The sequence below is a fragment of the Muntiacus reevesi genome, chromosome 6 (assembly GCF_963930625.1).
Source record: "Muntiacus reevesi chromosome 6, mMunRee1.1, whole genome shotgun sequence".
Lineage (NCBI taxonomy): Eukaryota > Metazoa > Chordata > Mammalia > Artiodactyla > Cervidae > Muntiacus > Muntiacus reevesi.
Window position 1 is genome coordinate 57,294,139 of NC_089254.1, and position 25,484 is coordinate 57,319,622.

At 42.9% G+C, this 25,484-nt stretch overlaps 1 protein-coding gene across 2 annotated transcripts in view; it reads left to right on the plus strand.

The window, feature by feature from the left end:
* ELMO1 (engulfment and cell motility 1) overlaps nt 1-25,484 on the plus strand; it is a 556,385-nt gene that overhangs the window by 501,410 nt on the left and 29,491 nt on the right. For both annotated transcript variants that reach the window (XM_065939966.1, XM_065939964.1), the window contains exons 17-18: nt 14,349-14,512; nt 21,640-21,752. In XM_065939966.1, coding sequence (XP_065796038.1) covers nt 14,349-14,512; nt 21,640-21,752 — 277 coding nt within the window. The remainder of the gene's footprint in view (nt 1-14,348; nt 14,513-21,639; nt 21,753-25,484) is intronic.

A 25,484-nucleotide genomic window follows, 5' to 3' on the forward strand; every position in this document is an offset into this window, starting at 1 on the left:
AATAAAAACATATTTACTCTTCATATGTTTTGTTGATGATTCAGCTGAATCTGTTTGGAAAGTAAAGGGCATTTCTAAATTTCTCAATGAAGAATGATCCACTTATAATATCACACCATAAACTACAGAAACAAACATTTGATATACCATTTGCTTAAAACTGTAAAAACACAAGAAAATATTACATGTTATTTATGGATACAGGCATATGTAGAATTATAAAAATATCTACAGAAAGAATATATCTCTGGCAAGGGTAGAATGAGGAAAGGATGACACCTATGGCATTTTATATCTTTAAAAAAAAATCTAAAACAAATATGGCAAAATGTTGACACAAAATTAGTATGGTGGATGATGAGTATCTGCTATATTATTTTCTGTTTGAAGTATTTCATAATTTTGAAGTTTATAGTTACTTTTTTAATGAAATAAGACCACTGAGTGGGAAAAAAATATCACACTCTTAATTTGATGAGTACTGAAAAGGAAAAAGTATTTGGAGAAGGATGGCAAGATTCCCTCCTGTATGTCAGAGTTTACACCAGTGGGCTCTGCTGCGTGGTCATCCCCCTGCACACTTTGTCTGCTGAGGGGCATCCACCAGCACTTTCACTTTGGTGCACTGTCCTTCCGGAGTGACTTGTCGAAGCAGTGATCCCCATGTCTTCAGAGTTCGGCAGCCTTGCCTGATGGCAGAGCTGGTTTATAGAAGCCAGACCTTGCCTTTTCTACCCCATTTCCCCTGTGTGCTTGCCTGAGCAGTCTGCTTATGAAAAGTTTATTCAATCTCTCTTCCAGAGGGGCGAGTTGTCCTCTTTCATTTGTCACTATTTAATAGCTTATGCAAACCTGCTAGGAGAGCCAAATGTGGGAGGCTTCAGGATTCACCCTCATTTACAGTAAGTACACAAAGCATTTACAGTAAGTCTTCTCCATAAGAACCTTCAAAGTTGTGAAATTTCAAAGATGTGAATGTGTGTGCCATGAATATCTAGCATGAGTGAAACGGCATCTTGCCTTCCGTCTTCTGTTACTGAGGATCCTTCAGCTCTACCATCTTCCTTCTCCTTGCCCTCCTCCAGTCATTAACTCTTCTTTCCTGCTCACTCTATGCCAGCCCCTGAATGTCAGCTGTTGTACTATACTATTGTACTTTTCAGGGTACTTTTTGACCTGAAAACCAGCCCCATTGGTTTCTGCCTCTCTCACCACACATGGTCATGCATTTTGACTGACTTACTTGACATGTTGTTTATTCAAAGCCATGGAATTAAATGCCACCCACTAATGTGATTGGCAGGGACTTTGCTAGCCTGAGGCAAGCATCCTCAGACACTGGTGAAAATAGCTCCCTGCTGTCCACCAGAGCCTTCAATTAGCTAACCCGCAAATCTAGCCCGATGGCTGTATTAATCTGGCTCCCTGTTTCAGTGGGGAAAAGCAGCTTGGTCACAGGACTGTTTGCCTCTTGATCTCCCCCGCTCTAAGGGCAGGATGCAGAGGGAAGGCATTGATCCCAGCCCTCACCTTTTCTGCCTCCTCTTTTGAACTGGCTCCCTGTGGATGCTGAAGAAACTGAGAAGGATGTTTCTTCCACATCCATTGTTCTTCCACAAAGCCAGCACTAATTGATTTTGAGATGAATTGCGAGTTGAAATGTTTTTTTACTGGCTGTAAAGGTGCCTGAAACCCTAAATTAAAATGCCTTCTTGTGAAGAGCGGGGCAGCTGTTAGCGCCTGTGTCTTCATCTTCAGATGTGAAAGCACCCAGTTAGCACCTGCACGGAACCACAGATCAGACATCGTATAATAAGTTATTTGTGGGCTGATGGCAAAGCCCTCAGAGCTCTTAGTTTGGATTATGATCAGATTCTCAGGGTGATTGAACCTGCCTGAGCATCACTACCCCCTGCCCTCTGATTCCTACTTTATTTGTAGTTAAACCAGGGGAAGTTCTGAGCAAGGAAAAGGCAGTGCCGAGCAGCTAGCTCCATTTCTAACAGCTCTGGTGCCATCTGCTTTGCTCTCGGGGTGAGTTTGAAAAAGTTATTTTTCATAGTCTCTCTAGTAATAGCCCTCCATCAGGTTCCCCAGGCCCGTCTGGACACTGCCAACCACAGGCTCGCTCACTCAGTGTTGGCACTCAGGCGTCTGCCATGTATCTGGAAATGCTGATGCCGATTGCTTCCCCGGGGGACTTTGGGTTGGGTGGCTACCCTTGCTAAAATACCCTGAGCAGCACCTGAGCCAGGTAGCAGATGCTTGCACCATGGTGACTAGGGCTGCCTCAGTGAGAAGCAGCCCAGGGAAAATTACCCAGCCCCCGAGTAGGGGTGGCATCAGAGAGCCCTGTCCAAGCCTGCTCAGAGCAGATGCAGTCTCCTGACCATCTCTCTGACTGTCCCAGGTGAGACCACTCAGCCTGTCCACACTGTAGCTAGTACCTGAAGGCCAGCCCTTGGGGGAACTGTTACAGCCCTTGAGGGATGTAACAAGCCAACCTCAGGGTTCCTTGAACATCCCTTTCTCTTTTTCCTGAAATGGCAATCAGCATAACTCCTTCCTACCTTCTTATGCCTCCTTGTTTAAGACCAGTAGCCCTCAACCTCAGCTGAATATTAGTGCCTCCTGGGGAGCTTTGTAGAGCATGACCAGTGGGTTTTCAGTGTCTGAAACCCATTCCCAGCTAGATGAATCACAATCTATAGGGGTGAGGCCAAGCAAAGGTACATTTTAAATTTTGTTGTAGACTGAGTGTTGGGAATTACTGATTTTGAGGCTATTTCTTCTTTTAATCATTTGATGAGTCCATCTGTCATATATTAAACAGACCTTTTGTCAATTACTATGTGATTGGATCATGCAGACTCTGAATATACAAGAGTCATCACCAAGAAGGACACAGCCCATGACATTATGATACAGTCCTATGAGGGGAGAATAGGTGGTCCAACGTTGCCTTTAGCAAGAGGGCAGCAGGTCAGAGATGGATTTCTAGATTTGAAGAATGAGCAGGTATTGGAAGGAGGTCATTAGTCACAGGTGGGAGGAAGTAAGCAAATCCTTGAACAGGATGAAGTTCAAGGCACTGGGAGGATCTCAGTGTGGCTGGATCATGGAATCTGGAGGGTGATGCAGTGTAGAAGCTATCAGCTGGAGGGGAGTGGAAGGCAACCCTGAGGGCCCATGTGGTCACACTGAAGGAGACAGTCTTCACCAAGAGGCAGTGATGAGGTTACATTTTGGAAATAATCCGGCCTCTATGTAGAGGGGCTGGAAGGGGCAGAGTTGAAGCCAGAAGCTGTTGGGAAGCTGCATCGGGTGATGAGGCAGGGCTCCAGGGGTGGGTCGGTGATAATAATGTGAAGTCGAAGAAAAGAATAGATATTTAAGAGGTGAATGAGCATCTCACACTTCTGACAACTATAATCCTCTGAGCAGAATTCCCAACTTTCATGAATATTAAGGTTCCCCAGCCCAGAGAGTTTCACCATTTGGATCATTGCTACTTTGCTTTTCATCACTCACCAAAGACATAATGAAACTCCAAGTTGCAATACCGGCGCAGTACAGATGCATGGGGCCCTAAGAACAAAACCGTCAGCAGTTTGCATTCCAGACTCTGATTTGGGAGGAGTCAAACCAATGGAACATCCCAGTCTTCAGTGAACTCTTATTCTCAGCTCCTGGGTTCATATCTTGGCTTTTGATCTGATGCATAATTAGCCCTGTGTTTGCTAGATTCGGAAATGCTGTCTTAGAGAGGTCCAGTCATGGTGACCTCACAGCCCACGTTACACACAGCACTGGCCTTTGGGTCTGAATTAGGTCATCAACACCCCCTCTGAGGGATGCTCACAGGAGCTCAGAGGCCTATTAAGACCCACTGGAGCATCAGAGGTGGGGAGAAGCTAAATAGCTTGCTGGTTCTTATGATTATCACATGCCAGGCTTAGATCATGTCCTCTATGAAGTGCAGAGACACTTTATTGCATTTATTAATGAACAGACTATTTCAAATTCATCTGGTATAATTTGAGGACATAGGATGAAATCAAGGATGGGCTGGAGGTTGCACACCAGCTGAGCTGACTTGTGATTTCAGAACCGTTTCTATTCACTTACATTAAGCCTGATCCCATGGGGCCCTAGAGAATCAGGCCCATCAGCAGGGGCCTGCACTGGTCCAACCCCAGTAGGAGGTGTGGTAGAAGGAAGCAAGGATGGGCCAGAGTGTCTTCCAGTCCCTGAAATCGTTCTGAGGGAGAGGTGAGAACACTGTTTAAAGAAACAACTCTTTAATCTGTCTGAATGAATTCTATTCAGTGCAACCTAAATATAATCTTGAATTTCCCTGCACATGTTATGAACCCCCCAGGTTGTCATGAGGTTTTTTGCATGCTGCAAGGACGATTTTTTCCCTTTGGATAAGCTATTATTAGAATGGTGATTCACAGGAAGCCTCCTAATGATGGGTATACTGTAATGGGGTAAATACTGTGCATCTTCTAATCCTAACTAAAGATATTCACCTCCACTTTATAGACAAGGAAACAAGATTCAGAGAAGCTAGAACAATTTGCCCAGTTAAGTGAGTGATGGAGGCAGACTGTGAAATGAGCACTGCCTAATTCTAAAGCCAGGCATTTTTCTTCTATACCAGGGGTTAGCAAACTCCCACCTGCAGGCTGTATACCCAGTCCACCAGCTATCTTGTCAAATGAGGTTTTATTGGAACACAGCCATGCTCATCATTTCTTATTATCTGTGGTCACTTTCATGGCACCACAGCAGAGCTGGGTAGCTACTACAGACACTATATGATCCACAAAGCTTAAAATATTTATTATCTGGCCCTTAAGAGAAGTTTGCCAACCTCTGCTCTAGATCAAACTGCCCCAAGATAAATACAGAAACTTAAATCCTGCTCCTTGGGCTAAGAAATCACTTTTAGTTTTTCTTTCTTTCATTTAATATACTCGATTTGTTGTTGTTCAGTCGCTAAGTCGTATCCGCCTCTTTGCGACCCCATTGACTGCAGCATGCCAATACACTTGATAGTACTCAACAAAAACTCTTGTTTGTGTGAACTGACTCAGGCAGTCCATTCCCTACCTATGGCAGAACTATAAAGTAAAATCATCCCTAGTTTCCAGAAGCTATCCTAAGTTTAAAGACCTCTAAAGGATGAAGGTCAGTTGACAGCCTACATCTGGTTCAGTAACTGTTCCTGCCAGGTAAGTCACCAGTTTTCACTCTAACTTCTTGAACTTTTTCTGGGCAAGGCCACTTCTCCCCATATTCTAACCTTGGAGAGTAGCCCCCTAGAGTGAGTCCCAGTCTCCAGAAAAGTATCCTGCTTATACATGGGTGCCTGGGGTCTTCCTTCCCCCAGACTCCTCTCCAAGTGGAATCCCTCCAGTTTTCTGAGCCTTCTGCTGTTTTATGTGAAGAACATTTCTGGGAAGAAAAATGGTTCCAGTCCTAAAATCCAGCAATGAGAACTCTCCCTCATGAGTCATTTTAGAGCTGGACTGCACTGGTATCTGTCTTCCCTAAGACAGCCTTTTCTCTTCATCATGGAGATAAATCCATTTAATGGCACCACTGGTTGGGTAATTGTATGTTTGTAAGCATCCGCTTTAGTGTATACTGCCGTGGCTTCTTCCAAAACCCTTCACTCAACTTCAGATCAGCCCCCTCCAGCTCACCTCTGGAAGAAAGCCCAGAACGACCTCTGGAACCCTAAGACACCATCTCAAAGCCACAGACATTATTCCTTAGGCTGTGGAAAATGCTCTCTGAGAGGTGTGTATCAGTCCTAGTGTTCTGTTAAGGTTGCATTTGCTTAATTCTGCAGATGAACGGTAGAAGCCTGAGAATCTTCAGTGTTGAGCCTATCAATCATTACAGTCTGGAAGTTTCTTGTTAAGTACCATGGGCCACAATGCAAACAAGAAACAGTGACTGCTTTCCAGGGATTTACAATCTCGATGGGGTTACAGGTATACTAGTCATTAACTTCATTGCTTTATAGACATATGACAAGAATCTCTGTAGAGGCCACACTAAAGGCTCAGAAGTGCTGCTGGACAAATGCTGAGATCAGAGGTTCTCACACTTGAAGGTGCATCAGAATCATCTAGAGCAGCTATTAAAATGCTGATTCCTGGGCCCAGCTCTAAAGTTTCTGATTCTGTGGGCCTGGGGTGGGCCTAAGAAGCTGAATTTCTAGCAAGTTGCCAGATAGTACAGATATGGTCTGGGAATATTTTTATAGGAGAAACCTCTGACATAATTTCATTCTCAGAAGGTAAGGGGATTCACATTTGTCATGAATCTAATATGTTCCATTCACTGTATCAGATGCTTTGCACATAATATCTTGTTTAGATTTTACAACAACCCTGTGGACTCTGTACTATTATTTCCACTTCACAGTGAGCAAACTAAGGCTTGAGAAGGGGAACTAGTGTTTGCTAACTATCTACAATATACCATGCAGAGTTTTGGGCTTTACCTCATTAACAATAATGGCAACCCACTACAGTATTCTTGCCTGGAGAATCCTGTGGACAGAGGAGCCTGGTGGACTGCTGTCCATGGGGTCTCACAGAGTCGGACACAACTGAAGCGACTTAGCATGCATTCATGCTTGAAGAAGGAAATGGCAACTCACTCCAGTATTCTTGCCTGGGGAATCCCAGGGACAGAGGAGCCTGGTGGGCTGCCATCTGTGGGGTCGCACAGAGTCAGACACGACTGACACGACTTAGCAGCAGCAGCATTAACAATAAACAGTGTGTGTGTGTGTGTGTTTGTGTGTGCGCGCGTGCGTGTGTGCACACGTGCGCACATGCTCAGTTGCTGAGTTGTGTCTCTTTTGTGTCTCTCTTCGGACCCATGAACTGTAGCCAGCCAGGCTCCTCTGTTCATGGGGTTCTCCAGGCAAGAATACTGGAGTAGGTTGCCATTTCCTACTCCAGGGGATCTTCCCAACTCAGGGATCAAACACGCATCTCTTGCATCGCCTGCATTGGCAGGTGGATTCTTTACCACTAGCGCTCTAATGAATCTCACATGATTCATTCTCCCAGTTTACAGATGATGGAAATGAGTCTGGGAGGGATTGAGTGTCTTGAGGAAGCTGGCGGGCTGGCTTCAAAATTGTGTGTGTTGAGCTCTAAAGGCTGTGTAGCTGCCCAGCAACCAGTACCCATCCATTGGCTGAAAACTACTAACGTGAACTCCAAAAGCATATTTTCCCTAATACCTGAGTCATGTACTGCCTACCTCCTGCCTTAGCTCTTGCCAGTCCCTCTGCCTGGAGGGACATTTTCCTCTTCCATTACATCGTAACTCCCATTCATTCTTCAAGTCCCAGTAACAGTCATATCTCAACCATGTAGACTTTGCTGACATGCCTCCTTTCCCCAACTGGCCCAGAAAGAAATATGCCCTTGTATGTGTCCCAATATACATTACTGAATTCCATCACACCACCCAAAATCCTCTGATGATTTATCATTAGTAACAGAAAAAACAATCCACATTTTTCATAGTCAGTAAAGCTACCTACCATCTTCCAAGCCTTACCTCTCAGCTCCACCTCATTTCTCCAATTAAATGAAACCACCAGACACTCTTCTCAGCTCAGAGCTGTTCTCTCCTCTCTCTGAGCTTGCCTCATGCCATTTCTTCCACTGAGACTGGCTCCTTCCCTACTCCTCCTCGTGTCCATGTCTGGCCTCTCCTTAAACCCCAGCTGAAGTCCCCATGCTGCACCCTCAGCCCTCTGGCACTTGAGAGGGGCTCAGGAAGTATTTGAGGGATAAATATCTTGCCTATGCTCCGCTATGATGTCACTTCCTCTCTTGGAAGATGCAGATGGAGTTGCAAATCTTTCACTTTCCCAGGCCAGGAGCTCATTCGGCACAAACACCTTCACTCTTAGGGCCTTTTACATTGTAGATGCTCAGAAACAGTTGTTGAATGAGTGGATGAATGATGCTGGATAAAGATGTAACTGGAATGTCAGGGTCAAAGAGCTGATGAGACCAGGAGTGCACACAGGCTCCATGGATCAGAAGCTCATTGCAGTTAACAATGATGAAACCAGAGCACTGTTAGACTGCCAGCATACTTGATTCTATTCAGCATTTATACCATTAACCCACTCCGCCAAGGAGCTAAAAGGTTTTCTCCATTTAAAGTACAAGTGTCTTGTGAGACCCCCACTTCTTTTGTAACATATGATGTTATCACAGTCAGTGTGTGCTGGGAAAACTCCAGAAACACACGGTTCAGACTACAGGCACGGTTCAGACCTTGATTAAATAATCAGTCAATACCAAATGCAAATTCTAAGAGTATGTTTTCTTTGATGTCTGTGGCAAAGCACATGTTGTAATTAAGAAGTTTTAAGTTCATCGATTTGTTCATGCCTCTGCAACACCATCTGTGGGTGTTTCAGAAAATGATTAAAGGTTTTCCAAAGAGGATGGGGTTAAAGATGGTGGCTGTGAGTATCCTGATTTAAATTGCACACATAGAGCATTAACAGAGACTTCACATCATTAATTTTTGTTCTTGTAGAAGATGTGTTGCAAAGGAATAGAAGGCTATTTGATCCTTCTGACTATTTTGCCCCTTCTTAAAAAAACAATGACATCTATGGCTCAGGTCATTTTTCTTGGCCATAGAACAATGGCCAGTGCCAAGCAAAACTGTGAGGTAGGCAAAACCAGTATTTGGCTGCTGTTTTATCCTGTATATCTACCACTTGCCTCCCTTTTCCTGGGGCCAGTGCCATCCAGACCTCTTCACCGTTATCAACCTACTCTTAAGAAAAAGGCTATATTTTCTTCAAACTAAAGTGTAAATGATTGTTGGGGATTTAAAGGATTGTTCCACTTATGGATGCTTACATCTTGCAGGGATCAAAGTCTTAGGCAGGAGAAATGAAATTCTAACAGTGGATTTTAAGTGCAGAGTGTAAGTAGAAGCTGAAGAGTTTCCCATACTTGCATAAGGGATTATCATCATTTCCATGCAAAGATACAACCATGCATATAAATGAAGATGATTTTAACTTATTTGTTTTCAGAATAGCTTTATTGTTCCTACCCAAGGTCCTTCTCCTATTTTTTCTCCAATCTGGGCAATGTCAGCCTTTTAAATTGGTACTCCTGCATACTTCATTGCTTATTTTCATTGAGATCTTTGGTTGAAAATGACAAGAATCGCATTCAAACCATTTCCAGAAAAAAGGCTTATGTAATCAAACCAGCAAATATCAGGGTTGAACTGACATTGTGGTTGATTATGTCTTCATCATTGGGCTTCCCCCGTGGCTCAGTGGTGAAGAATCTGCCTGCAATGCAGGAGATGCAGGTTCGATCCCTGGGTCAGGAGGATCCCCTGAAGGTGGACATGGCAACCCACTCCAGTATTCTTGCCTGGAGAATCCCATGGACAGAGGGGCCTGGCAGGCTACAGTCCAAAGGATCACAAAGGGTCAGACACAACTGAAGCGACTTAGTACATGCACATGGCATCACCATTATTAACACATTCTTTGTCTCTCTCTTTCTCTCTCTCTCTCTCCACCCCCGCACACACACGTGCACATGCTTCTAACTTTCTTGTGTCTGATTCTACTGGCATCGGTCTCGTTGTCTTCCACTCTGCCGTATGTTAAGGGACATTCTCACAGTTCTCAATTTGAGGCGAGAAGACCACACTTCAGTTCTGCCTCAGGTCGAGTCAGAAAAGTCTGGGAAGGATGCTGACTGGTCAGTTCATGCCACATGCCCTCTTACTAGCATTAGCATTGTGTCTAGTCACACGTAGCCCAGTGACTGTCATCTCTGACAGCTCCTTAAGAAATTCATGAAATAAGAGAATCACCTGGCCCTCTGAGCCTGTGTTTTCTCATCTATAAAATGAGTAAAGTGGAGAGAGCTGTTTAGACTCCCCCAGCATTAACCTAATTCTATTTTAAAACCTCTTCATTTTTGGTGTTCTAGTTGCTATATCTTTGTCTCTCTTACATGTCCTACCTCCCGCTAGAAGGTCAAGTAACATTAGGAGATAACAATTACAACCTTGGCTCAACTCTGAGTTTCTCTAAATGAGGAAAGGGGCAGCTCCTGCAGTGCCCCTCACATGAAACTACAAAGTGTTATAATTCAGCCTTGACCATATTTAGCCACCATTTATACTGCAAGATATGAGATGGTCACAATTTCAAAATTTGTGAAGCATCCCAAATTTAGCATTTTGCCTGAGTGAAAAAAGAAGCAGATCACGTGGAAGGTCAACTGGAAATTTTCCTCTCTTCTGTTACACTGGGGGCATGAAACAATGTTTATGTAACTGGTTCCAATTCAGACATAGCCCAGGTTTCAAGCAGTTAAAATGTGGTAGTTTCCATATTATTTACCTATTTCAACATCACTGAGTATGCATACCTCATTCTAAATTCATGTGACATCCTCTTCTTTGAAATACCTTCCCATCTGCCAACAATGTTTATCCATCATCTGCTCTGTCACATCCACATTTCAGCTGCCATAATCTTTGTTCATCCTGGTTCTCTTATTAGACCCTTAGTTCACACAAGGCAAAGACCATACCTTCAGTTCAGTTCAGTTCAGTCGCTCAGTCATGTCCGACTCTACAGCCCCATGAACTGCAGCATGCCAGGCCTCCCTGTCCATCACCAACTCCTGGAGTTTACTCAAACTCATGTCCATTGAGTCGGTGATTCCATCCAACCATCTCATCCTCTGTCGTCCCTTTCTCTGCCTGCCCTCAATCTTTCCCAGCATCAGGGTCTTTTCCAATGAGTCAACTCTTCACATGAGGTGGCCAAAGTATAGGAGTTTCAGCTTTAGCATCAGTCCTTCCAATGAACACCCAGGACGGATCTCCTTTCGGATGAACTGGTCGGATCTCCTTGCAGTCCAAGGGACTCTCAAGAGTCTCCTCCAACACCACAGTTCAAAAGCATCAATTCTTCAGTGCTCAGCTTTCTTTATAGTCCAACTCTCACATCCATACATGACCACTGGAAAAACCATAGCCTTGACCAGACGGACCTTTGTTGGCAAAGTAATGTCTCTGCTTTTTAGTATGCTGTCTAGCTTGGTCATAACTTTCCTTCCAAGGAGTAAATGTCTTTTAATTTCATGGCTGCAGTCACCATCTGCAGTAATTTTGGAGCCCAAAAAATAAAGTCAGCCACTGTTGCCATCTATTTGCCATGAGCACTCAGCAATGTTTGTTATGTTGACTTCACAAATGATGCTTCTCGAGCAAATTTTTGTTTAAAATTTCTATCAATACAGTCTGATTGGGACATCCCTGGCAGTCCATTGGCTAAAACTGCACTCCTAATGCATGGGGGCTAGGCTCAATCCCTGGCCAGAGAATTAGATTCCACATGCCACAGATAAAAATCCCACGTGCCACAACTAAGACCGAGCACAGCCAAAGACATAAATAAAAATATTTTTTAAAATATAGTCTGACTTATGGTAATCCTAATAACCAGTGGAATTACACTGCAGAGAGCAATCCAGCCATGGCCCCAGAACGTCCCGTGAGTCAGTGGCCCGCAGGACAGTTGCCTTCATGCCTTTACATCGGTGTTGTCACCAGCAACCTCTTCTTTACAGGGCAAGCATGTCACGCAGTCCTCTGAGAACAGTGTTGCCTACTGGGCAAAGCAGATCCATAGTGAATGCTATAGATCTGTCATCCTTCACATTTTCTTCTGAAGTTTCTCAGGATTCCTGCAATTAGATTTATTTCTTGTAATAAAATACTTCTTGCCTGATAGTCCCTATGAAAATGCGAATAGATTACCTAGTAGTGGGTAGTCTTACTGTGGGCATGGATTCTTAAAGGTTAGAGGCATATAAGGAAATATAAGGGTTGATAGCACTTGAAAATAGACAGACCTGTTTGTCTCCTGGCCACCTATGACTTATCTTACCCTTGGTTCAGCCATGCTCAGTTGACTAAAGGAAAATGTAGTTGACATGGGACTCCTGGTTACATGAGGGCAGGGCAAGCAGTGTGCATGCAGATGACTGAAGAGTGAGCTATCAGACATCCCTGAGTTGAGGGGACTCGTGGGTTTATGGGTTCCCTCAAGGCTCTGGTTTTTCTGAGGGCACATTTGGTTTTGCTACCAAGAAGGATTCATTTTCTTGTTCTGCATCTCAATGCCTCTGGACCCCAGCAGATCACTGGACAGGTCCTTATTTGTAACAGGACAGCTATGGGAGAGACATCCGCTTGGAGAAGGCACCCTGTACCATCAGAGAGGGGCAATGCCATTACACAGAGCTCAGCCAGTGCAACAGTCTGTCCAGCGTGTGGAGGACGTTTCAGCCGTCTAATATTACTTGAGGTGGTGAGATTTTTTTTCCCATCACCCGGCCATCACTCGGGTTTGAAAGTTCTGGTTGCCATAGTCTTTTCCATGCTATAAGACTGATACTTCTGTTCAATAAAATTTCATGAAATATTGTCATTTTAGTGGGACTAGTCAGTGAGTAGGATTCCCTGGTGGCTCAGATGGTAAAGAATCTGCCTGCAGCACAGGAGACCTGGGTTTGATCCCTGGGTCAGGAAGATGCCCTGGAGGAGGGCATGGCACCCCACTCCAGCATTCTTGCCTGAAGAATCCCATAGATAGAGGAGTCTGGCAGGCTACATTCCATAGGGTCGCAAAGAGTCAGACATGACTGAGGAGCTAGTACTTTTTTTTTTCCCATCAGTGAGCAGTTACTCTCTACTGTGCTTGAATTGTTGCATGAATAACTGTTTAGAAGCCATGGGAGCATACTGAGATCACATTCATCATGATGGGATAGGTGCTACCCCGGGGCTGTTCAACACTGTGTATGTTCTGTTCACCATACAGGTATCTTAGATTTCAACTAGATATGTGTGACCTTAGAGAAGTTCTCAATCCTTCTCAGCAACCATTTTCTTATATATTTTTTAAATGTTGTACTTTTTGATTTACAGTGTTGTGTTAGTTTCAGCTGTACAGAAAAGTGATTAATTATACATATTCATATGTCTATTCTTTTTCAGATTCTTTTCCCAATATTGAGTCCATTTTCTTATCTTTAAAGTAGTAGTAAAAACATATACTCTGCTGTATTGAAAAGAGGATTAAATAAGTTGATGAACAGCAAAGTGCCTGACACCGAAGCTAGCACATAATTGAGGTGCATTGGTGATCTACTCTTATTTTTAAGTTGCAGATGACCCCAGAATGTTGGTATGAAGGCAGTAAAATACAGCATTTACAGCCAGCCCTAAGATCAAATCTCAGCTCAACCACCTATCAGTCATCTATAGAATTTTGGACTAAAGTTTTCAAAGCTTCAGTTTCTGCATATAGGAATAATGATGATACCTACATCCTGAATTTGAATAGATTAAAATAAAGAATACGTATGAAATACCTTTCATAGTATCTGGCTCAGAGTAGGTATGTTATCAAGGGTAACAATCGTTGTTAGCATCTGTAATGGAGGATTTGAAGAAAAGAAGCAGCAAGCTTACAGTCTCTTGGATGCCTCTGTGTGTTTTCTGGTCTTTTCCTGCTTTAGATATTTGAATGAAGATGAATCCACATTAATAGAAGCAATGGTTAATTGCCTCCTTGTGGTCTGGACCTGTCCCGAAGCAGCCAGTTACCATATTCTTCTTTTTTCTTGAGACTTCCACTGGGATGTGTCAGTTCTAATTCAATAGACCTCTTTTTTTAGTGCCTGGCTCAGAGAGGCAATACCACATGCACATTTCTGGATATATCATCTATATGAACACTCAGACCTTAACTACATGGCGAAAGCAATCCAGGAGGGACAGGTGTAGGTATTATTTCACATTCACTTGAACCATTGCCAACCAAACTTCCACAGTTAGTTGTGTCTCAGAGAGTTTCTCCTGGAAAAAAATGATTATGCATACTTCTAGCTGTTGCTTAGACTCCTTTTGTTCTTGAGTTTGCATTGTCTACAGTCACATAATATATCAAGCAAATGAATAGGTATATACCCTCCCACCCTAAGTCTCCCTCTCCCTTCCCAATTCAAAGTTAGTCAATCCACCTTTTCCTGCAATTCCAGTAGTATAGGAGGAAATGGAAGCTGTATATCATAGTAGTTGACTCTTTGGAAAAGCACGCTCCAAGTTAGGGCCAGAAGTGCAAATGAAGGGAACTGGGGGCTAGGGAACATAATCTGTTCAGAAGGTTTTTCTGAATGGGTAAGGACAATCCCCAGGAAAATTATGGTCTTCCTTCAATCTCACAGGTAATGCAGGTGGTGAAGGAACAGGTTATGAGAGCTCTTACAACCAAGCCTAGCTCCCTGGACCAGTTCAAGAGCAAACTGCAGAACCTGAGCTACACAGAAATCCTGAAAATCCGCCAGTCTGAGAGGATGAACCAGGAAGATTTCCAGTCTCGCCCGATTTTGTAAGTTACCTCTGACCCCTGCCTTCTAACAGCTCTGACGCACCGTTTCTAGGGTGAAAGCCTATCACCCAGCTGGGCTGTGTTGCAGTCTCTTTATGGAAAGCCAACGAAAGATCTCTACTCAGTTCCTGAAGTCTCAGCAACTCCTTGAGAAAGGCTGGGCAGGGGTGGGCTACGGGGAGGTGGAGGCAGGAGGTGCTGGCAGAAGGATCTAAACCAAGAAGTGACCCAGTTACTGCTGAGTCCTCTAAGGATTTGCTGCTGAAACGACTGGAAACTTTTCAAATACTTGGGACAATCTTTTTTGTTTTGTCCATAAAACTATATTCTGTGTAGGCACTCTTGAGTGGCAAGATGTTCTGCTTCAGCCAGAGTGAGACTTAGCAATAATTAAAACAAGAGGAACATTGAAGTGTCATAAGTGGGAGGGAGCATGAGCTTGCAGCGGAGCAACCCACCTCCTCCCTGCCCCATTGGCTCTGCCATCAGAACCTCTCATGTGACTATCAGCAGAACATCTCTTGTAGCTATCAACCCAGAGGCCTGAATTGAATCAGGCCTCTGATTCAAGAATCAGGGGGCTCCTTTTCTTAGGACTTTGCATCAGGTGCTCTTGCAATTGTTGTGTAATTTCATCTCCATCTTTATGATGTTCTAAACCTTGAACGTGAACACTGTTTTAGACTGTTGTTTCCTTTATCTTTTCTTAGTATTGACCTGTTTATCTTCCTGTGTCCTTTTCTTAGAACTAGGTCAGTTTTGTTACCTTATACTTCATAGGGAAGAAAATAGGAAACAGGATGGGAAGTAAAGAAGGTGTTTGATATTTACTCTCATACTTCCCTCGAAAGACTGAACGTGGCTTCTTCTGAACTTTCCTATGAAACCATCTTACATCATTGGTGTCATGAAGCACCTCGTCAACATCTCTATCTCTGATTCCTTTTCTTTATCCCTGCTTTCTGTTTCTTGCTTCAATTTATCTGATATGTTTAGTGCTTGGTGATTTGCAAAGTACCTCCTCGTGTTCCTTATGCTGTATCATGTCCTCACATCTGTGTGAGGCAGGCAAGTCTTATTTCTACCTGAGGACCAGAATATAGTCTAGAGAGCAAAGGACCTTGTTGGCAAGTGTAGGAGCCAGCCCACAGATCCCATACCTAATTCTTCATTTCCCCTACCAGAGCTGCTTTGCCAAGTACAAGGCTAAGATGAAGTTTTTAAAAGTGCACAGAAAAAAACATAGCCAAGCTATAGCATCTACTCTGTGTTTGTTTTCAAGCCTTAAGAAGCATTATTAGAAGCTGCAGAGCAGAACTGTGGGCTTTTGGGGGATGAGGTTAGGCAGCAGGGGAGGGGAAATGCTTCCTCAGGGCCTTTGGTGGCTCATGCATGCTTAGTCGCTCAGTTGCATGAGACAGTTTGGACCCCATGAACTGTACACTGCTAGGCTCTTCTGTCCATGGAATTTCCCAAGCAAGAATACTGGAGCAAGTTTTCATTTGCAGTGGGTTGCCATTCCCTCCTCCAGGGGATCTTCCTGACCCAGGGATCAAACCCACATCTCCTACATCTCCTGCATTGGCAAGCGGGTTCTTTAAAACTGAGCTACCTGGGAAGCCCCTTGGGCAGCTCACATCTAGGTAAAACCTAAGCCATATCCACATCAAGCAGCAGGCAGCACTCATAAGAGGCAGAGCTGGGGTTTTGCTTTGGTCATCAGCTATTAATAGAAGAAGATAACAGCCCCTGAATGCCAAGTAGAAAGAGCTTTGAATAAACAGCTGACTCCTCAGAGATGCAGTTTATTTCTTTTTTTTAATTAAAAGAGTTTGTTACTGAAACATAGTTGACTTGCAATGTCATGTTAGTTTCAGGTGTATAGCTAAGTCACATTCTTTTCCCTTATAGGTCATTACAAAATATTGAGTATATTTCCCTATGCTATACAGTGGGTCCTTTCTGGTTATCTGTTTTATGCATAGCAGTGTGTATATTGTTAATCCCAAACTACCACAAGTGACCATGTTTTGGGTATAAGTTCATTTATATCATTCATTTTTTTTTAGATTCCACATATAAGTAATATTATATGATATTTGTCTTCCTCTGTTTGACTTACTTCACTTAGCATGGTAATCTCTAGGCCCATCCGTGTTGCTACAAGTGGCATTATGTTATTCTTCTTATTCTTTTTCCATAGCTTAGTAGTATTCCGTTGTATATATGTACCACATCTTCTTCATTCATTTCTCTGTCAATGGACGTTTACATTGTTTCCATGTCTTGGCGATTGTAAATAGTGCTGCCATGAACATAGAGTGCATATGTTTTTTTTGAATTATAGTTCTCTCCACACATATACTTAGGAGTGGGGCTGCAGGATTCTCTGGTAGTTTAGTTTTTAAGGAACCTCCATACTGTTCTCCACAGTGACTGTATCAATTTACAGTCCTACCAACATCATAGGAGGGTTCCTTTTTCCCTACACCCTCTCCAGCATTGATTGTTTGTAGATTTCCATTGATGGCCATTCTGATTGGTATGAGGTGATACCTGATGCGGTTTCTCTCTTGCAAGGAGGGACAGAGGCCCTTTGCCCCATCCTGGGACCTACAGTCCTGAAATGTTGGATTCCATAATGTTTGTTTCGTCAGATGTGTGAATACAAGAAAGTTTTATTATGCTTTTGACAACAATTCTTAAAGCCTAAAAAGGGTCTAAAGGAACGACTTCAGTTAAGTACAAAAGGCCAAGTGATTCTAAATTAATGTTTGACCATGACTTTGTTCCAAATAAGACTGTCAAGTGCTTGTCAAGTACAAACATTTTGCTCCTGCTTTGACTTCATATCTTTACTTCTCAAGGCTCTGCTTTGACGTTCTGAGGTTTCATCTCCCTTTCTTTCCCTTTTTTATAAGAAACTCTTGTCTTTACATTTATTATTATATACCTTTATACTTATTGTACAGAGAGAAGCCATGAAAATACAAAAGAAATCTCCTGTATATATATACATTGGCATCATCACTTGGGCATGGGACTAAAAAGCACCATGGTCCACCAGAGCTCTGGTAAAGTCATAAAAACTTGTCAGAGCTATTTCATGGGGGAGGCCATGAACCCGCCTGGTCCCTATCCTGGCCCCTGAAGTAGGCAGGAGGCTACCAGCCTCCAGCTGCTTCTCCAATGATGCTCCGTCTGTTAGAGTGATCTGCTAGACAGGAACTCATTGTTGTAGTTGGATGAAGTCTAAATGCTGCCACAGTGGCTCATGGGATAAACCCACAACAAAGAAAATGCAGAGAATCATGTATGATTGTATTCATTCATTCACTCACTTAACAAGTGTGTATTGAGTAACTCCTTCCTGCAAGGTCCCGAGGTACTGGGATAGGCAGAGAACCAGAGACACTTGGCTGTCGCTGTGCCAGGCTTTAAAGCTGAGATTAGCAGGGGTTATTAGGGACTGTGCTTAGTGCCAGGTGAGAGGACGCGCAGGCGGGTGGGTTGTCACGAGAGCACACAGGAGACACACCTAACCCAAGCTTGGGGCTTAGGAATTCATATTTTAGAACTGAAAAGCAGCTTTAAAGTCATCCAGTTCAAGCTTTTCATTTTGCAGACTGGGCAGTGGCTGGGCTGGATGGTTGATCTCTGGTGCGGAACACTGCTGACCATCCTCTCCCCCTTGCCTGGCTGCTGCCCACAGAGTGGAAGCAAATCTCAGAGCCATGCAGATCCCTCGAGGCGTGCATCTCATTTTTATAATGTTTATATTTCCTGAGAAGAACAATGCAAACTCTGGTTGAACAAATATTTTGGAAGACTGTGTATTCAGTGGGTTGAAGAAGCCCTGTTTTCTTCCTTAGCTCTTGATTAATTATTTCAGAAGGAGGTGTTTGTTACTTTCTACTTCGTGTGACTTTACAGGGAGGATAAGTTCATCCTCACAATTGATCTGAGTTAATGGATATAAAAAGCTTAAATGGCCCCCAGATAGATCATTTACCATGATGTTGGGAGGAGGGGAGCTGCAGGGACAAACACCATGGAAGCAGAGTAGCAAAATGTGGAAAACGCAGACCCAGGAGCTAACAGACCCGGGATCAGAATCCCAGGCCATCATTTGCAAATGTGGCTCCTCAGTCAAGTTCTGTCACCCATTCTAAACCTGTTTTTCTCATTTCTAAAAATAAAGTTGATAAAATGTCTACATTGTTGAGTTATTCAGAAGACTCAGTGAAGTAATACATGAAAAGCCCTTAGTATATGCCCTGCACTTAACACTCTGAGAAATAGTCACTCTTATTATAAGTCAATAACCAGAATTTAACAAGTTGTCACACTATCAATATAGCAATGATAAAACTGACTCTGTGAATATATTTGCTTACACCTCATCTTATCTCGGAGTGTACAGTAAAAGTAGGTGAAGAAGAAAAAGGAAAAACAGAGCCAGAAATATGGCTACTGGCTGTCCTGCAAATCTACATCCTTGTTAAAGACTGGTCACAAGTTTTGCTCATAGCTTTCATAGCCAATGCCAGTGTTCAATGCAAGCTCTGTTCTAGATGAACACTAGGTCCAGGAAGGAGGCTCACCAGTCTAGTGGTGCTGTCTGTCCTCTGCATATGTCACTGGCCTCATTGGGCTTAGACTTGGAATTCTCTTCCAAAAACAGTGCTAGACTTTGAACTGCTCTTTACACACTCATTTATTCTACCTCCTTTAATCTTCCTCCTTTTATTTATTTACAAAGCTGTTAGCTAGAAATAGAGGAATATTTATCAAAGTGATAAATATTGAACCCCTGACCTTGACCTCATGGGCCCCAAGCTGAGGATTTCAAAGCCCAATTCCAGCCCATGGTTATTACCAGGATTCCCCTAGAGGTCGTATCTCATTCACAGAAACACCATGTAGGGATTACATATATTTTCCTAATATGAGTGAATTCTGCAGATACTGAGCCCATTTGCAGGAAAGAAGAGGACATCACTTACAAAAAAGAAAAAAGCTATTCCATTTTCTTCATTGCCTAAACATGTTTTGGGGTCTTTGGGGTTCATAACAAGAAAAGGTAACCTTTGTAGCAGCAGATCCACTTATTCTGACAGTCCATCCCCAAGGATGGTTCATAACAGAAGGTGCTATGATAACAACATCTGGCTCTTACTCTAAAAATCATAAATCATCAAGTTCTCTCAGTTATTCCTCCTTTTGGTCCTCATCTCTGCATCTTCATCTCCATTTTAATAGTTAACTCTAGCCTAGGAAAACTATTCTTTAAAGATGCATCTCTAACCTAAGAATTGATGAAATTCCCAGTTTCTCTCTCCTATGATTTCTCCACCTCATTACCCCAGCTTGAAGTCAGGAGTAGTGATTTATTTTCATGTGTGACTACCTTGGCTGTCTCCCACCTTCTTGTCCATTCAGAGCAGGGTTCATCAAAACTGCAGTTCTGAGTCCATTCTACAAAAACTGAATGCTGATAATAGATAATGTTAGTGACCTGAATGCCTGAGATGAGACCCACATCAGAAAAGTAAATGCACATGGAGCAGACCCACCAAGCTGTATCATTGGGGTGAATATCCACATTCAGTTTTAAAAATGGTCAGATGGAACAGTGTCAAATGCCCTGGTATTTGAGGTGATTTAAGTCCAAATATATATCAACAGCTTACTAGCATACCTGGTGAGATGGCCAGATCCTTTCATATCACTTTTTATTCTTTATTTTTTTTTCCCAAGAGTGGATAGAAGCAGTTTGCACAAGAAACACTTGATTGTGTACTCCTATTCAGGACTTCACTTCTGTAAGCTGTTTCTCCATCTGTGAGATGGGACTGATGATATTAATACCTGTTCCCCAAAGTTGGGGGTTCTTGGGTGGGGAGGAGAGAAGGGTGTTAAATGAGCTACATTTGCCTAGTACACTGCCTGGCTCATAGCACACACTGACTGAATGTGTAGTGCCTTTCATATCTAGGAAGAGAATACCACGTGAAGATAGATTGCCTACGATCCAGAGTGAGCCCAGCGTTAAGGCTGAAGCTTATGAAAAATGTGAGCCTTGACTACAGTGTGTTATGGGCACAAGAAGTGTTTGTCCTGAGGAAATGCAAGAGTATTATCTAAGCAAATCCAGAAACACTTGGCATTCCTGCCCAGTGCTCACAGCTCACTTATACTCACATTGTCCCCTTTGGAAGGAAACATTCGTATTCTCATTTTACAGATGAGGAGAGACTTAGAGGAGCTACATGAAATGTCAATCATGAGCGGAACCTTGATGGAAATCCTAGTCTTTTGAGTTTGGGCCAGTGCTTTCAATACTGCTCTGAGGGCTAGACTCTAGGTCTCTCTATACATCCTCAACTAGAAAAACTCTAGCTTTAATATACTCAAATACGAGGGTGCTACCTAAAATTTCACAGGATAAAAAAAAATCTCTGCTCTTGAAAAAAAAAGGTTTACAACCCACTGTACTCTATTATTATATCTTTACAGCATGGTACGTCTAAACCTAAGTTACATTGTATTAGCCTGAGACAAGATGCAAATAATCTTTAATTTATGCCCTCATCATCCCAATCTCTATGGCTGAAATCTTGGATGATATGTTATTCCCCTTTGTAAGTGGTCTTTGCTTCACCCACACTGTGTTTGCTGTATCGTAGTCACCGCATGGTTGTCCAACACTCCTGTTTGGTCAGATCACAAATGTAGTCTAGTTTATCTGCTGTAAGGAGTAGAATATGACCAGAGATTCATCGTCTCAGAAGCATGAAGTGAATTTTTGCATAAATTTGTATCTGTGACTTTATAAAACAAGAGACAAAATGTCTCTGGAGACGTCGGTCTAGAAAAACGTCACTGAAGTGATCGGTGCTCTTGTGGGTATTCTGTAAATGTCAGAGAATCTATACAGTTACTACAGCAGATAACCCTGTTTACTCATGCTTAATAAATGATTCTCTAAAGCGCCAACCTAGGAGGTCTGGGGATGTTCGGGAAAAGATGGAGCTTTTACGCACCTGCCCTCTCTGCCATGGTGCCCCTTCAGCCAAGTGCTGTTTTCAAGGTGCCTTGTGGAATATGTGTTTATCCTTTCGCAGGGAACTAAAGGAGAAGATTCAGCCAGAAATCTTGGAGCTGATCAAACAACAACGCCTGAACCGCCTCGTAGAAGGGACCTGCTTTAGGAAACTCAACTGCCGGCGGAGGCAAGGTATTGTTTCCAGACCTAGCAAGGAAGAACAGTGGCCTGCTCCCTGAGGAATCACATGGGTATGGGTGTTGGTTTAAGGGTCGGCTAAGCAGCGTTGTACTCAGGACAAGAATAGCTGTAACTTATTCCAGGTAAGTTTTAATTTCCCATGTAGACCCAGGAAGAATCAAAATCTAAAATCAGCAGAAGACCCGTGGAACTGAAGCAATACCTGATCCATTTCATGCCTCATGTCTGCCACTAGTGGTTCCACGACAGCTAACATTACTGAGTGTTTACCCTGTGCCAGGATCTCACTTGAGCTATGTTAATGCATTTCATCTTCCCAGTAACCTTATGAAGTAGCTACTGTGATTACATGCAGTTTACAAATGGATAAACTAAGGCAGTGAGGGAAACTAAAGCAGTGGGGTACAAAGCAACTTGCCCAGTCACAGAAGAGTAGGGATTTAAACTCCAGCATCTCTATGTCCCTAACTTTTAATGATTCACTATGCTATCAGGAGTGAATCCATCCACTGTTGGATTTGATCTTGGAATTTTCAGCATGGATGGCCCTTGTTTTCAAATCCCCACACTGATTCTCTTCCAAGTCAGAATATTTTATTCATAGCTATAAATAACAGTGAACCAAGGTGGGATAGAATCAGTTTTCATAATCTTGCAAGAGAAATTTCTGAATTGTCTCTATAAATTTTAATCCCAAAATATTGAGTCAAAATGGGTGCCATTAAACTAGTTCCAGTAGGTGGGAAGCATGTCCAGCTGTTTCTTATCCAGGAAGGTAAACCCCTTTGATTGCTTTCTTGACATATGGCTGACTGCAAAGTCAAAGTATTCATATCATACTGTCCTAGAAACAAATAGAAAATAAAATTGAAATATAAGGCTCAGGGAGAGGTGAAGAGATTCAGGAACAGTCAGGAAAAAGAATAAGCATTAGCAACCATACCAAGAACAAACATCAGTTATGGCCCCGGAGAAACCCTGGCAGATGTTTTTGAAACCTGATGGATGCCCTGCTTGATCACAGAGCCCATCCACTAATGACATACATCACTTCATGTTTATACTGAACCCATCCTCCCGGCCATTTACTTTTAATGGCTTTGTGCTGAATGTTGGGTAAATTCAAAGTATTTCAAATGCACCCATTAAAAATCATATTAAGAAAAGTCCAAAGACAGAACTTCCTTGATGAATGAAAATGCAGGTCATTCCCAGGGGATAAGAAACCATGACAGTGAGCTTCAGGCTGGGCCTCAGGAGAGGACAATGGGCAGAATAAGAAAGAGCTGAGTTGCAGCTGGGACTGAGAAAGGCTCACAGTAGGAGGAAGGGACTTATCTCTCCCATTCAGTCATGGAAAGACTGACTCACTGCTCCTTCTTTGCTGCATCCCCTGCATTTGGGCACCTTCATCAGAGTGGATGCTGCTCCAGGAAAAGAGTGTGGCACAGTGAGGAGAACAGGAGCCCTGGAGCCAGAGGACGTGAGTGCCATCCGGCCTCTTCCTCTCCAGCTCCATGACCTTGGACAGTTCCCCCATGAAATGGGGATAACAATGCCTGTCTCCTGAATTTACTGTGAGGAAGAAAAGCGGTCATGAATGCATCTCTTAGAAAGCAGCTAAAAAAAGCGGGGGTCGGGACAGGGTGGGTAGAAGCTAGCTACTCTTTTATTCTGGAAGACCCTGTAGGAAAGAACAAGGAGCTGGGGGTGAGTAGGCTCGGTTCTAGGCTTCTCAACTCTGAGAGGAACCACTTGAGTGTCTTCTGGCAGGACGCATGCCCTCCCAGGTCCACAGTTTCTCATCCGTTAAGTGGGAGTACAAGATCAGATGATCTGTTATTTCAGCTAGCCAGATTGTCTGTTATATGCCCTGATTGCCTCGTTGCCTTTGGCAAAATCAATAGTCAGGGTGTATTGCCCACATTAGGTAATTTATAAAGTTTTTATTTACTTGACATTGGGGAGAGAGAGCACAGAAGTGGGGGAGGGGAGAGGTAGCAAAGAAACCAATGCCACCAAATGCCCCAATTCATGGCCAGCTATTGATACAATTCTTCTGAATATAATAATAATTCAGAGAAGCCAATTTAATCTTCCAGTCTACTCCACCACGAGACTTCCCTTTCTAGGCTGAAATGAGTAGATTCTATTAGAATAATTCTGTTTCTAGATGTCATAATTACAGTTTTTTGGCTAAAAAAGTGTTATTTCCAAATGTTCAACTTTTTTGGTTTTCTAAAAATGAATTACCTAATGAGCAAAAAATGATTAGCATCTAGACTATAAATTTATTAGTTAAACTCCCTAGGGAGCATGACCATCTGTGTTTAGTATAAAATCATCCTTCCAAGTGCAGAAAGGAAGGCTTTTTGGGGTTTGGTAAATTGATTTAAAATCTGGTGACTAGCTTTGTGTGCTTAAAAATAGAGATTCAAAGCAGACTGTGCTGAAATTGGTTTCCTATCACCCCATCCAAACATTCCATTCAGATTTACACACATTAATGAGGACATGGTGTAAAATTATTTGAGTCCCTTTGAGAAAGGTGAGATATGAGACAGGGACACCCATGAAATATATCCCTGGTTAAAGGGCAAGCACAAAGGGCCCATGCATGACCACACTCCCTCTAAACTTGTCCGACAGGGAGTTAGACACAGATGAGTGTATTTACATATTAACTTTCTAGGGGAAATTAGGAAAGAGCCTCCTGTCCCACATAACTGGAAAGGGGAGGAGCAGATGTAGAGCCCTTAATCATGCCATGTTTGGCTAGAAGGTCCCTGAGTTTCTACTTGCCCATCATTCTGTCTGCCTCATTTGCAACTCTGCTGCTTGGTTAGTTCAATAGAGATATATACAAATGTGGATTTCTGGGAATTTTGACCACAGAAGAACTGAGAGGCAGTAAATCATGGGAGATGCACCACCCTGTGTTCATGTCCTGCCTCCCTGCCTGCTAGCTGGTTAGCCTTGGGCATCCTAATAAATCTCTCTGTGCTTCTCTTTCCTCATCTGTTAAGTGAGGACAATCTCAGTTTCTATATCAAATTGTTTCAAGAGTTAGATAAAATCATGCATGCATAGCACTTAGTCGAGTGCTCAGCACATTGTCAAATATTCATTAATGACATTTAGTATTTTAATTTATAGTTACTCAGAATATAGATTCTTACTTTTTGATTTTTTAAAGATTTTTTTTTTGGATGTGGACTATTTTTTAAAGTCTTTATCGAATTTGTTACAAAATTGTTTCTGTTTTATGTTTTGGTTTTTTGGCCACAAGGCATGTGGGATCTTAGCTCCTTGACCAGGGATTGAACCTGCACCCCCTGCATTGGAAGGCAAAGTCTTAACCACTGGACCACCAGGGAAGTCCCTAGAATATAGGTTTTTAAACACAGGCCATGGAATGGCAGTGACTGTCACATATCTGCTTTACTCTGTCCCGCACTCACTGTGGAGTGTGAAAGGCTCTTGTCCACAGTCCTTTATGATAAATTTGCCTTGCATCTGTGTTCCCTGGGCATCTCAAGAGAGTTAAGATGAAATCTGAGAAGCTGCCTACATTCCAGCCATTATTTGCTTCATGAGAATCTTACAGGCTCGGAATTGCCTCCTCTTTTCCTTCCTTCTCAGAGATTAGGGTCTTTCAGAATCACTTGCATTGAGTAGTCTTGATTAGAGCCCAGGGCTAAACACGTTGGAGTGCCATTTTCA